This window comes from Saccostrea echinata, unplaced genomic scaffold, assembly GCF_033153115.1.
Source record: "Saccostrea echinata isolate AGI-Se365-2 ecotype Australia unplaced genomic scaffold, CSIRO_AGI_Sech_v1 ptg000019l, whole genome shotgun sequence".
Lineage (NCBI taxonomy): Eukaryota > Metazoa > Mollusca > Bivalvia > Ostreida > Ostreidae > Saccostrea > Saccostrea echinata.
In genome coordinates this window covers 3,307,501-3,320,154 of record NW_026889768.1, presented here as the reverse complement: position 1 = coordinate 3,320,154, position 12,654 = coordinate 3,307,501, and the positions used below count along the sequence as shown (strand labels likewise).

At 33.9% G+C, this 12,654-nt stretch overlaps 1 protein-coding gene and 1 non-coding gene across 2 annotated transcripts in view; both read left to right on the top strand.

Moving 5' to 3' along the window:
• Positions 1-1,030: 1,030 nt before the first annotated feature.
• On the top strand, positions 1,031-1,139 carry Trnai-uau (transfer RNA isoleucine (anticodon UAU)). Its single transcript has 2 exons — positions 1,031-1,068; positions 1,104-1,139. It is a non-coding gene; the product is annotated as a tRNA-Ile (tRNA).
• Positions 1,140-8,007: 6,868 nt separating this feature from the next.
• LOC133189585 (caskin-2-like) overlaps positions 8,008-12,654 on the top strand; it is a 78,080-nt gene continuing 73,433 nt past the window's right edge. The window contains exons 1-2 of the mRNA XM_061324964.1: positions 8,008-8,307; positions 11,570-11,621. Coding sequence (XP_061180948.1) covers positions 8,214-8,307; positions 11,570-11,621 — 146 coding nt within the window. The 5' untranslated portion in view covers positions 8,008-8,213. The remainder of the gene's footprint in view (positions 8,308-11,569; positions 11,622-12,654) is intronic.

Sequence of the window (12,654 nt, the reverse complement as noted above, 5' to 3'; positions counted from 1 at the left end):
GACACAATCTATACAAGCCACATACTAACACCACAAGGCATTGTAGCCCTGTCCTGGAATCCCTAAGGAAAATGCAAGAGGGGTAGGGCCAAGAAACCCCTGGTAAAGAGTCTGACTTAGAGGCCGACACCTAGTTAGAATAATCTAACTGTGTCTCGGGACACCAGGAACAAGAAAAACATGGAAAGAGCTGAAATAAATTCCTTGGGATAGAAAGGCCTGGAGAAATCTTGTGGGTGGCTTATGCCCCAAAAGGGGTAGTAGGTATAACTAATTAAAGATTAGTGATTCTCTCTCTCTTAGTGTCACCAGTTTGACAAGTAATGACAAGTCTGAAACTGAAAGGTGAGAAGTTAATACACTGTATATGGTACATGTCTCATTCAGTTGCTAGTTCCTGATCCACTGTAAGAAAATAATGGACTTTCTACTTTAAAAGAAATGATTTCTTACAGAAATACTTCCACATTCATGCTTTCAGTTCCGCTGTAACAATTCTTATAAACAGAGAACTATAGAAGCAGTAGGCCTAAACACGACTGTTTGATGTACGTATCCTTATGCAACGAATAGATCTAGTCAGAATACCTTTATTTACAAATTGGATGTCATGTAAAAGCATAGTTTAGATTTTATGTGTCTCTACACTAATATGCAGACGTCTATTTTTCTTTTAAGCAATCCAGAAATTCCATTCTTTCTGAATTCTCCTTGTGTTTAACATTGTTTATTCGTACCTCTTTTGGTTTTCCTTCGAAAAGACCTGGTGTATAGAGATTTCTTTAATAGATCATAAATGTTTACAAATTTGACATGGGCGCAGCCATTTTGTTTTGTTGACGTAGCAAGTGCTTACTTGTTGGTGAATTAAATTGCTGGTTCCCCGTTGTGTGAATGCAAAGAGAAGTTGTTATCAAACTATCGACTCAAACAGAGATTGTGATTATGTGTATTGTTAATTAGAAATAAATTGATGATTATAATTACGGCATTTGGCATATGTAGTTCGTTTGATGTCATCTTTCCAGTTGCTCCGGTGGCACAATCGGTTAGCGCGCCGTACTTATAGACAGTACCTTCCCTGTGCTTGCACAGGATGAGGAATGCGGAGGTTGTGAGTTCGAGCCTCACCCGGAGCACTATTTTTTTTCATGATAATTTTTATAGTCGTCCAATTAAAATTTCCCCCATCTACTTGTCTTAATACGTCATGAAAATTATCAAACCATTTCTTTTTGAAAGGGGAAAAAATGGCAACACACTCAAGACAAAATCAAAATCGATGGAATACTTTCGCGAATTAACGCCAAAGTAAAACCAGGGACCTATACAGTATATTATAGGTCCTCGGTAAAAAATGTTCATGGAAAGGCCGGTTGCCTCCTGTTGCTTGTCGACTCCCCCCCCCCCCCCCCCCCACACACACACACTCACACACGAAATAGGAGTTTTGACTTACGACAGTTTCCCTTTTTTATTTTCTTGCCAATTATATTTCCTGTCCCCTCCCCCACATTCAAAAACGATGGTTGACACGGTTACTGTTTGATAAGTTTGTGTTATGTGTACCCATGCAGTTAATTAAGACCCGATTCGGTGCCTCAAGTTTTTTTTGTTTTGTTTGTTTGTTTTTTTTTTGTTTTGTTTTGTTTTTTTTTTTTTTTGGAGTGGGGTGGGTTGAGGTGGGGGTGGGGTGTGGGGCTTTTCTTTGATCATTCATTTTCACCTTTTCGCCCCGAAATAAGAAGAGAGAAAAGGTTTCCTTTCAGCTGATGATGAACTATTTATGTATATAATATTACATGTAGATATTTTTACTTTGCCTCCACTCTCTACTCTAAGCATCGTCCGAGATTCTGTCTAATATACGTCATTTTATGATTTTTTAAATTTACAACTGTATCGTAGCTTCCCTGTTTTTAAGACAGAACTTTTTTAAAAATGCTCTACACGGAGCACTATCAACGGAATGGGTTGAAAATTGAATGAGTTTGTTGGGAGTGTATATGGTATACTGGAATAGGCCAATATGATAAAAAGCTTTGCACTGATCTAGATATAGGAAGTGTCAGCGATTTAATCAGACTGCATATTATTCTGCATAATACAGACTATCCATATTCAGGCCCATAGAATGAGCTGGGCGCGGGGGGGGGGGCGCAGTGGGTCCCGGCCCCGACTTTTTTTCCGAGTATAGTATTTTGCTATAGTAAATTTTCATTCCCACTGGCGGATTTAAGGGGGGGCGTGGGGGGCGCACGCCCTCCCTAAAATTTTCAAAGTATGACATGACTAATATTAATAATGCCATACTTTGGTTTTATAATTAATGGTCAATTAAAAAATGGTAATTTTATTTAATGACCAAGTATCGGTTTTCTTAAAAATCAAGTCTAAAAACCTTGCATTCCCTAGGCTATGATATCTCATAATTATTCAAACCGAAAAACGTCGAGCCGATTTCGATTGAAGGGTAGACTGCACTTGTCAATTTCCTATCATGATGCAAGGAAAAATACTGGAATATATAAAGGCTGGTCGAAGGTAAATAAATGAATTTAAAATCAGACGGTCTACGTTACAAACCCGTCCACTGATTGATGTATTTATTTATCAAATGGTGTAACTATGCAGTAATTTACTTACATAGATACAAGACTTTTTTTCATTACACACGTCTCATATTCTTTCCATATAAATGGAATTTAAGGTCAAGATCTAGTAAATGAAAGGTGCCTACAGATTTCTCAAATTTGAGAAATAAAGTCCTTTAATGGTGCTTTATAACTTTAGCTTGGTCAAATAAGGTGTTTCGGGGAAAAATTTGTAGATGAACAAGACGAAAAATCATATTTTAAACTGTCATTTTCAATGGAAAATTAAGAAAACTAGTCATGAATATGGGAGTTTTTTCCATATCAGACAAAGAAATGCATCCAGATTGCCTACAGTCTCTCAGAAAACGGTGATTTATATGTTCTTGGCCTCTTCTTTAAAATAATCTCAAATTGAAAATAGGTATCGGGATTATTTTTCACATGATTTCAAATTGAATTCCATGAAAGTACTTTATTTTCTACAAAATTCTACTAGAGCCGTAAAGTACGGGAAAAAGAAAGTTAAAATTGATTATGACGTCATAATGGAGCTAGCACCAAAAAGTTAGTCTGAAGTCATTTACTAGATCTTGACCTTAACGTCAGGATATAGGTTAGGATGGTGTAACTTCGACCACCTGCTTAATTTCGACCGTTCATAAACACCTTAAAATAATTTGTTTATAACCCATTATAGTGTACACTCATCTATTTTATGCAGAAAGAAAATGCATTTTTCATATACAAATCAATGTCGATAATAATAGGCGAAATTTATTTCTTCACTAGAAAATTACATCCAAGAAGAAACCTTATCGCCCGAAAAATTAAAGTTGAGTATTTTTAAACCATTGCGGGGAATTATCAGTTTATCACCTCTGAAAATATCTTGTATATATAGAAAGACACAGTGGATATTCCTGGCGTGAAATTTATCAACTATGTTTAATTTTACAACTTAAATTCATACCTTTTTAATTTATAGTATTTAGTTTTTACAAATAAAATGCAAATCAGTTGAACAGAAATCGGCCGAAGTAACCCATGCATGAACACGGCGTCAACGGGTAACTCAGTTCGACCAATGAAAATGACGCATTGCTATTTGTTACCAGAAAAAAAATCATGACCACCGTCCGTATGAAAAAATTATTAGGATAAGTATTATGTACAAGAATACTTCGTAGAAACTAGTTCTTTAACAGTGAAAAAATCATCTGTTCTATTTACATGCGGTTAAGATGCCTGCGCATATGTATACATTTGTGGCATGCCTTGACAAATCGGTAAATCAGTTCTAGGCACCTGGTGCACTTATTGTCTTCAAATTAGGTACATTTTGAAAATTACTGTTTTTTGTCAGCATTTTTTCACAATCTTTTATGTTTTACAAAAGAATAATTTAAATTAATATATATATTTTTAAATTAGAGATGACATGAATAATTTCGTTTATATTTGCACATCGATCAAAAATACCCTGTGGACGCGGTAGAAGTTACCCAACACACATATCTTGTAAATCGAAGTCGAACACATTTATTTTATATCATGGCCAATAATACATATAATACAATGTAATCTGAACAATAAAAGGTATTCACCACCAGCCCTCTTAAGTGACAATGCACTTTGAAAAACATTCTGATTTTTGTGACTTCTTGTATATCTAGGAAAATACTATTTTTAAAATCTGATCTTGTTTGTTCGTTGTATTTTGGGGTTTGTATGTGTGTGTGTGTGTTTTTTTTTTAAAAAGTGAAATATCATAGTGTACATAACTAATCAATACCACTATTTTGTGCCTGGTTTTACTCTTAAAATTCACGAAAACCCAGGAGGTTCCGGGGGCTTCGCCCCCTGGGCCCCCACCAGGGCTTTGCCCTGGACCCACTGGGGGCCTTAAGGCGGCCCCCAGACCCCTTGCCTGAACAAAGTTATCCACGCCCCCCCCCTAATCACAAATCCTGTATCCGCCCATGATTCCCCACCCCACCCAAAACCCCCACTCCCCACGAAATAGGATTTTTTTGGTCAGATTTTTTGGCCCCCCCCCCTTTAAAACCATTGCTACGGGCCTGCATATTGATTAATGTATTATATCAGGGGAAAAAATCATGACTATAGGCCAGATTTGTATAGGAGTTATGTCTCTTTTTAAGAGACAAATAGTTTCAATAATGTATCAAGCTATGTACAACATTTTGAAAATAGCGCAGAAAACCAACATGAACAGTTAGTTGTTCGGTCTATATGCATCCTCGCAAGCCAGGGGTCCTGAGTCAACACGTTGCCGTGGTCCAACGGCAACGTGTTGACTCAGGACCCCTGGCTTGCGAGGATGGTCTATATGTTGTAATAATTAATTTAGAAATTGAACCCAACCATGTCATAAATGAACAAAAAATATTTTCGTGGGATGAATTGTTATTACAAAGGCACGCGGTACAACGAGGGCTACGGGGCCTGAAACCGCACACCCCTCCTCTGTTTTAGGTCACCCGAGTCACTCAGATGACCTATTGCTATCTGTTTTCGTCCGTCGTCGTGCGTTAAGAGCTAATATTTAAATATTTTCAGCTTCTTCTCTCTGAAACCTTAACCAATTTTGGCATATATAGCATAGAGCTATCGGCAATAGGGTACAAAAATTGTGAATTTCCTGGTCTCTGCCCCCCCCCCCCCCCCCCGGGGGGGGAATTAGGTGGGAATGAGTGGTGGGGTCAAAAACAGTCAAAATTAATGCAATCTTCAAAAATCGTCTTCTTTTCTCCTGGACATCAAGCAGTACACTGTAATAGGTAGTGTTCAATTTTAACATGTTCATGTGTTATTTGATCCACGGCAGTGTTAAAACTTGAACGCATCATGTATTAAAGGTGTAAAATCTTAAACGCATAGTGCATTTAAGTATTCCATGTACTCTGCTTTAACATATAAGTGTTAATAGCTTCTTTAGTCTTTTTGCAAGTTTATTCAATTAATATTACAAGTTTTTTTTTTAACTTTGATTTTATGAATATAAATTTCTAGCTTGTGTAAAAATTCTGTAACTCCCCCGACTGATATATTTTCTAAACAGATATCAATACCTTAGTATACAAATATGTGTATATAATTTTAGGTGTATATATCAATTTATATGCATTACATGTACACTGACATGATTAATAATATTCATTATTTGTTTGTCAACAATATCATTAAAAATCCTTGAATTGTTTTTGTTGAAAAAAAAACCCACTTAAATGCAAGTAACTGACACATACTATATTGTTAAATAACACCAGTGTTAAAATTAGGAATTATTTCATTAACACATTAAGTGTATTATCTTCGTGCCTGGCCTCTCTCTAGTTGACCTATACATGTAACCTTTTGCCGCCGCATCAGTAATTTCTTTGTTTCAAAGAAAGCGGTCAGCAGAAAATTCAAAGAAAGGGTTGCCAACTTCGGTGTGTTCTTGTGTGAAAGGGTAAGTTGATTTTTGAGTAATTTTTACACAAACTGTAATAAAAATATTATCTCAATAACATTTTAAATATATAATTATTTTTTCAAAACTGTTATCATAAGCACTTGAATTATGCATTCTTTGGTCGGCTGAGTCAAGTAAACAAAGAGTAGATATTGTACTAATTTGTAAACGTTTTCAAAAACTCTAGCTCATTCTTTTGATTTTTAATAGGTTATTTTATGATATTTAGCACACTTACAAACTTAAAAGTATTTGCTTATGCATTTCCATCATTTATTTAGATCGAATGCCCAGTCAATAGAAAACCTACCATCAAAACATCTCAAAGGATCTCGAGTCTGAAGAGGAATATCCCCCTTTAAGTGATGAAGAAATTGTTGTGATATACGTCGTTGGAGACGGATGTAAAATATTAGAAACTATGAATGCACTGGACTACCCAGTAATTTACGGACAGGTTTTGGGTATTTTGCAACTCTGGGTGCATGGTCGGTGATATTTTTACACAAAACAAAACTACAAACTGGAACAATTTAGTGAGCAATTTGGACATGCATATGTTAAAAAATAAAATTATTCTCGTAAAATGTGTATTTATCTTTGTTTTTCCCAACAGGACAACAGACAAAAGGAAAATAATGAGGATTTTATTTTTCAAAAAATGTGTTAACTGGTTAACATCAGCTTTGGAATTAACACGTTAAAGTGTGAATTAAGTGTTTCCAGGGGTTTTAACGTGTAATGTGTTAATTTTATGAAACATTTCTACATGTTAATAGATCAACACACACGTTAATGTATTTACACTTTAACGTGTGAATTAAGTGTTTCCAGAAAAGTGTTAATAATTGTGTTAAATTATTTACACTTATTTTTACAGTGTAAAACTTGGCATTATTATATAAGAAGAGTCTTCTATTGAAATTCTTTTTCCTCAGGATCAGAGTTTATGGTGTATTGGTGGGCTTTATATGGATGCACTCCACATATATGTAACATTTCTGAATATTTCCAAACCGGTTCTTCTCTGTAATTTTGCTTACTTTACTTTTTTGTTACTATTTATACTTTTTACTTTGTTTATTTATTATTAAAACTATATATTCACTTTGACTTTGATGTAGGGAGAGGGTTAATATAGACCGAGTCTGCTGCCCATTTCCCATTCACTTTTGTGACATAATATCAAAAATGCATTTTTTTTTTTCAAAAATCTTCTCTCTTCCTGTATTTTTAAGAGACAAACTAAGTACATATAAAATATGATGAGAAAGGTTGCCTTTTCCAAAATTGTGACTCAAATTCGTAGCCCCTGGGTCAGGTTTTCTTGTGCTATAGGGCGGAGATCTATTGCACGGTGAAAATGCATTTATTCGTTGAATTCTTCTTCTCTGTTCCTGGGTATTTAGCAGGCAATATATTGCATAGTTATAATGAGCAAGAGTTCCTCTTCCAAAATTGTGAAATTCGTGGTCCCTGCGTCAGGGATTCTAAGTGGTGTTTGGACGGGGCTCTTTTGACCACACATATATATATATAGTGACAATGCATCGATTCTCTGAAAATCTTCTCTGCTCCTTGTAAATAATGTAGTTTGATATGTTGAATGAAAGAATTATGAAAAAAAAAATATACAATACAAAAAGTAATTCTATGTAGTTTTTGGATAGTCAGGTAGATAAAACTGATGAGAGAAAAATACCTAATATTTGTTCATTAAATGTTATTCAGAGACCAATTAAGAGAGGTCAATGGTATTGGAATATTGCTCGGCTTACTATGTTTCAATGCTACGTTTTTAAAACTTACGGACCTGCACAGTTTTGTTACCCTTTCGGCATTTCGTGCATTGCGAGAGTTTGCGCATGCGTAATCTTGTAGGGTCATACTCGAGTCAGGTGTGGAAAAACAGTCTATGAGGTGAAAACATTCTTAGAGGCTAGTTCTATATGATACATACGTTGTTATTTGTTACAACATGTTGAACTCAAGTTTTTCTCTCAGGGTAGTTTCGGAATTTTAGGTGAAATTCATACAGACATGTGAAAACACCGGGACATGGCACGTGTATGTTGGAACGTAGCAATATTTACTTTTTCGGTGAATCACGCTGTTGAGAGTTAGTTCCCTTTGTAACAATGGTGAAGGATCAAGATTTAATTCAAGCTGTCAAGGATAGAAATATCCCAGTTTTACAAAAATTACTGACCAAAACAGGAAAATCTAATAAAAGTAAGTATCGTTCTGTGGTACATCCGATTGTCTTGCTAGGTGAAATGCACAGGTGGGCATAGGTAGAGTTCAGTCGGTGTATGTACCATATTACCTGTCAATTTAAGTCTTTCAATCGACAGTTTTAATTATTACTCACGTTTTTTTCTTGAAATTTGCATGTTTTATGCCTTGAATATCATGCTTATCTAAAACTGTATCTCACATTGCCTATATTGAATTTGAAACGTATATAAATACTATCATGAGCATTATTCACTCTACTTAAATACTCCCGTATCATTAATTATTTAAAGCTGCATTATTATGTAACTCTATATCCTTGATTTGACCCCCATGTACAAAAATATAAGTATTGCATCTTTTAAGCACTTTGGAAATTTAAGATAATTGAATTTTAACATTTAAACATTTCTTTTTATTTCCTGACAACAGTCAATAAATGTATTAACATATCAAAAGAGCCCAGTAGGTTTTTTATTTTCCCAAAGACTTAGATGAAGATGCAGTAGATATATATCATATCTAATATTAATAATGAAATTTTTTGAAATAATCAGACATGCATTATGGAGTATGGACTTAAAATTATCTTTACCCACAAGAGAGACACAGTTACATAGCAGTCTAGATTCAATAGATACAAGACAAAATTTTGTGAGATGGTATGACTTGTTTGTTGGTGTAAGTGCTTAAAACAACAACCCAGGGGCAGTACCATGAAATTTGGTGTGTTTACAAGATAGAAATCTGTAACACATTTCATAAAGACTTGTGAACATTTTATACACTGGGGTTTTTTTGTTTGTTGATTCTAGGGCACACTAACACAGATCCCTTTAACTCTGTCAAAGCAGTGGTGTGACTTCACATGCAAACTATTATGAAAGTTGGTAAAGTTTACACAGGAGATATTTGTATCACACAATGTTTTTTACATACATAATTATGTTGTATAAGAACTGCACCTAATTATGCTCTTGTAGAATTTTGTCTGATAACATAACATGTCAGTTCTAAATTGAGCATCAATTTACATACATTTAGTAACTTTTTTTAACATTGGTTAATAAACTAACTATCAGGATGCTGATACAGCTAATGAGTTGAATGTACCACTTTGTACCCTGGCCAACACATATCAAAGGAGAAAATTAGTATTCACATAGCAATCAGTTAAATAATGGAATGAAGACGATATGTAAGGGCACACTTCTTGACTTTCTTCTGAGCTTTGTCAAAGGCTTGCTTTGTTTTACTGTATTTGATTTAATTATGAGAATCTTCGCTCTCGTTGCCTTCCCAGTTTCTGGTGAGTTATGGATGATGTTTTTTGTCTATTACCATTATCTCCAACCATTATCCTAAAACCTTTGATATTTCATTTCAAGTCTTCACTTTTATTATGCTATCTCTTAGCTTAAAAGTGGAAAAGAGACAGAAGTCTTAATTGTTAAAATATTCCAAGTTGTTTTCTTTTTTTTACTCAAGTGTTTTCATAAAGTGGATAACTGTAGGTAAATGTACATTTACTGCAATACACTTCACAAAAAAGCAGACCAGTTGTTGCATAATTGATTTATATCTCTATATACCCACAATGCATGTAACTTGACCATGATGCAAGGCAGTTACAAATGAATATTGCCTTGTGATGGTGGTCCCATGTCACATGGCATGCGGAATAAAGACCTGCTTTGTCATGGTAGTGTGAGATTACAGGGTTTTTATTGGTAAATAAATGACCATACTGGAAGTAAAAAAACACCTCAGATTAGACAGATAATGTTCTAAAAATAAACAGGCCATAAAAAACCCAAAGTTATTTAAAAGTTTTCCTACCAATTTGCACAAAATGCCAATGGCCATGATTGACCCAGGCCAGAATTCATGCCTGATTTCACAGATCAAACTGAACAGGGATAGAATTTGGGCCTTCAAGGATGGGTGGATACCTAAAGAAAAACAGATTGCTGAGATAAATTTACACACCATGTCATTGAAATTTGTTTATTTGTTGCAAAAAAGGTGCCTGTTTAATAGTGTGTGGTATTTGATTAATGAAGACAAGTGTGTTGTGAAGGTGCAGTCAGTAATTAGAGCTGCCAATTAATCTTACATGTGTATAGAGATTTATACTGTATTAAACACAAAGATAAAACATTAAATTTGGCATAAGCACAAAAGTTGCAACAGCTTGCAAAGCGGTATATTTTGGCAATATGCAGATTCAAAGAACTTGTGGTTGATCAACACCTTATAAAAGTGTGAAGGTCTTGTTTATCCTTTAGGAAGTTTAAAAGCTTAGTAAAATTGTGTATATAACTTTAAAAAAATTTTGAATATTGCTCACTAGTTAGATTTGAAGGTTTTATGATATGATCGTTTTTTTTTTTAATTGATTAATTATTAATTTTAATAAAAGGGTTACATGAATTTTAATTTATTACATGTACATAATATTCCTCAAGTAATGATTGAAGATGATTTATTTTCACTCATATAACACTGATTAATGGTAATGATTGAAACAGATTGGGAAATTGCATGCAAGTTTCAATTAGATTTAATTTAAATCAAAAATGATGTGTTCACTAGGACAATATGAACAGTAGATGATGTCATGTTTCATTTTGATTTATCATGCAGGACTAAGCAGAGAGTATTTGATGTGTCAGGGTTGTTTGCCAGTTATGCTGGGAGGTGTATAATGACCTTATCAGGTCTATCAGAAATCATTAATTACAGCCTTAATTAGTCATGCACAAATAACCTCTAGAGAGCCCAGGATTTAATGGTCAATAGCTGTTAGAATATGTGCATATTTCATAATGCACTTTATTAATTTACGTGCACAGTAGCATAAAACAGAGGTGTTGTCAAAGTGCTTGTTAATCTTTATTAATTGATTTTAATGTTTAATTGAATTTTCATAGTTTATGATTGCTAAAAGACATCAATGAAAGACAAACTGATGTCTCTGATAATGAATTCAACCTTGAATTTTTAATTGAGTCTTGTCATTAATATAGATTAAATTTTTCCGGTCATGTTTAATGATAAATTTAAGATATTGTATCGAAGTTTAAGGAAATAAAAGGAATTTAAAGTGAAAATAGAACAGTTTTAAAATTAAGATACCTAAAATTAGAAAGATCTTTGTAAGAAATAAAAAGTGTCATTGTTGAGAAAGAGTTGTCTTTAAGGGAAAACCTCAATAAATTCTTAAAATCAATTACATTCCTTGTTTTGTATATTTCAGAGTTAATAGGGAGCAGCAAAAGAATTAACATAAACTACCAGGATGGAGATGGGTGAGTCAGTCTCTGTCTGTCTGTCTGTCTCTCTCTAAATTATATATATATACTAGAATAGAGATTAATATATATGACTGTATGAATACCAGTCTGAGAATAGAGATTGGTATATAAGAATATATGTATTATACCAGGATAGAGAAGTGTATATGTATGTATCCAGAATAGAGATGGGTATGTATGTATGCTAGAATAGAGATGGGTATGTCTGTATAACACCAGAAAAGAGATTGGTATGTAATTATGTATACCAGAAATAGAGATGGGTATCTATGTAAGTTTACCAGAATAGAGATGAATATGTACAATGTATATACCTGTAAAGAGATGGTATGTCAAGGCTTGTCCAAGAATTTTATTCACAGATCTTAGCTATAAATTTGCTTGTATAGTATTAGTATATATACCAGTCATGACAATACCATCATGGCACCCAAAATTAAGGAGGAGAAAATTCAACAACAAAAATTAACGAACTGGCAATCTGTGGCAGGACAGGCTTGTGTTTAAATAGGTCATAAAGAAAAACTTTCACTGTCAATTTAGTCGGAATTATATCTTGTTGATGAACAGATAAAACTGTTCCAGGGGTGAATTTTTTGAGTTTTTAAATATCCCTCCAGTGTAAATAGTTCTCATTAATCTGGTTATGACAAATTTTATCAAAAGAAGGCATCACAAAGTCATTTTTGATAAGGTTTTAGTACATGTAATTGGATTGCTTATTTCATTGTTTGCACCAATGGATTGATAAGTATTTATTTTATTTTCTTATTACTCCCTGATTTTGAAGTTTAACAGACAGACAGCTGATAAAAATGATAGCTATGATTGTCAGGAAGTGAATTTAATGTCTATAAATGTCTGCATCAAAATACTGTATAACGGTTATTTTTTTGCCCTATGTTATTTTTGCCCTTTCAAACCTTTTTGCCTTGTTTTAAATTTGCCCAATGACAATTCTGTTTAAGAAATTATATTGAGTACTTTGAATTTGCCCCATTTTAAATTTGCCCACCTGTGAGTAGGG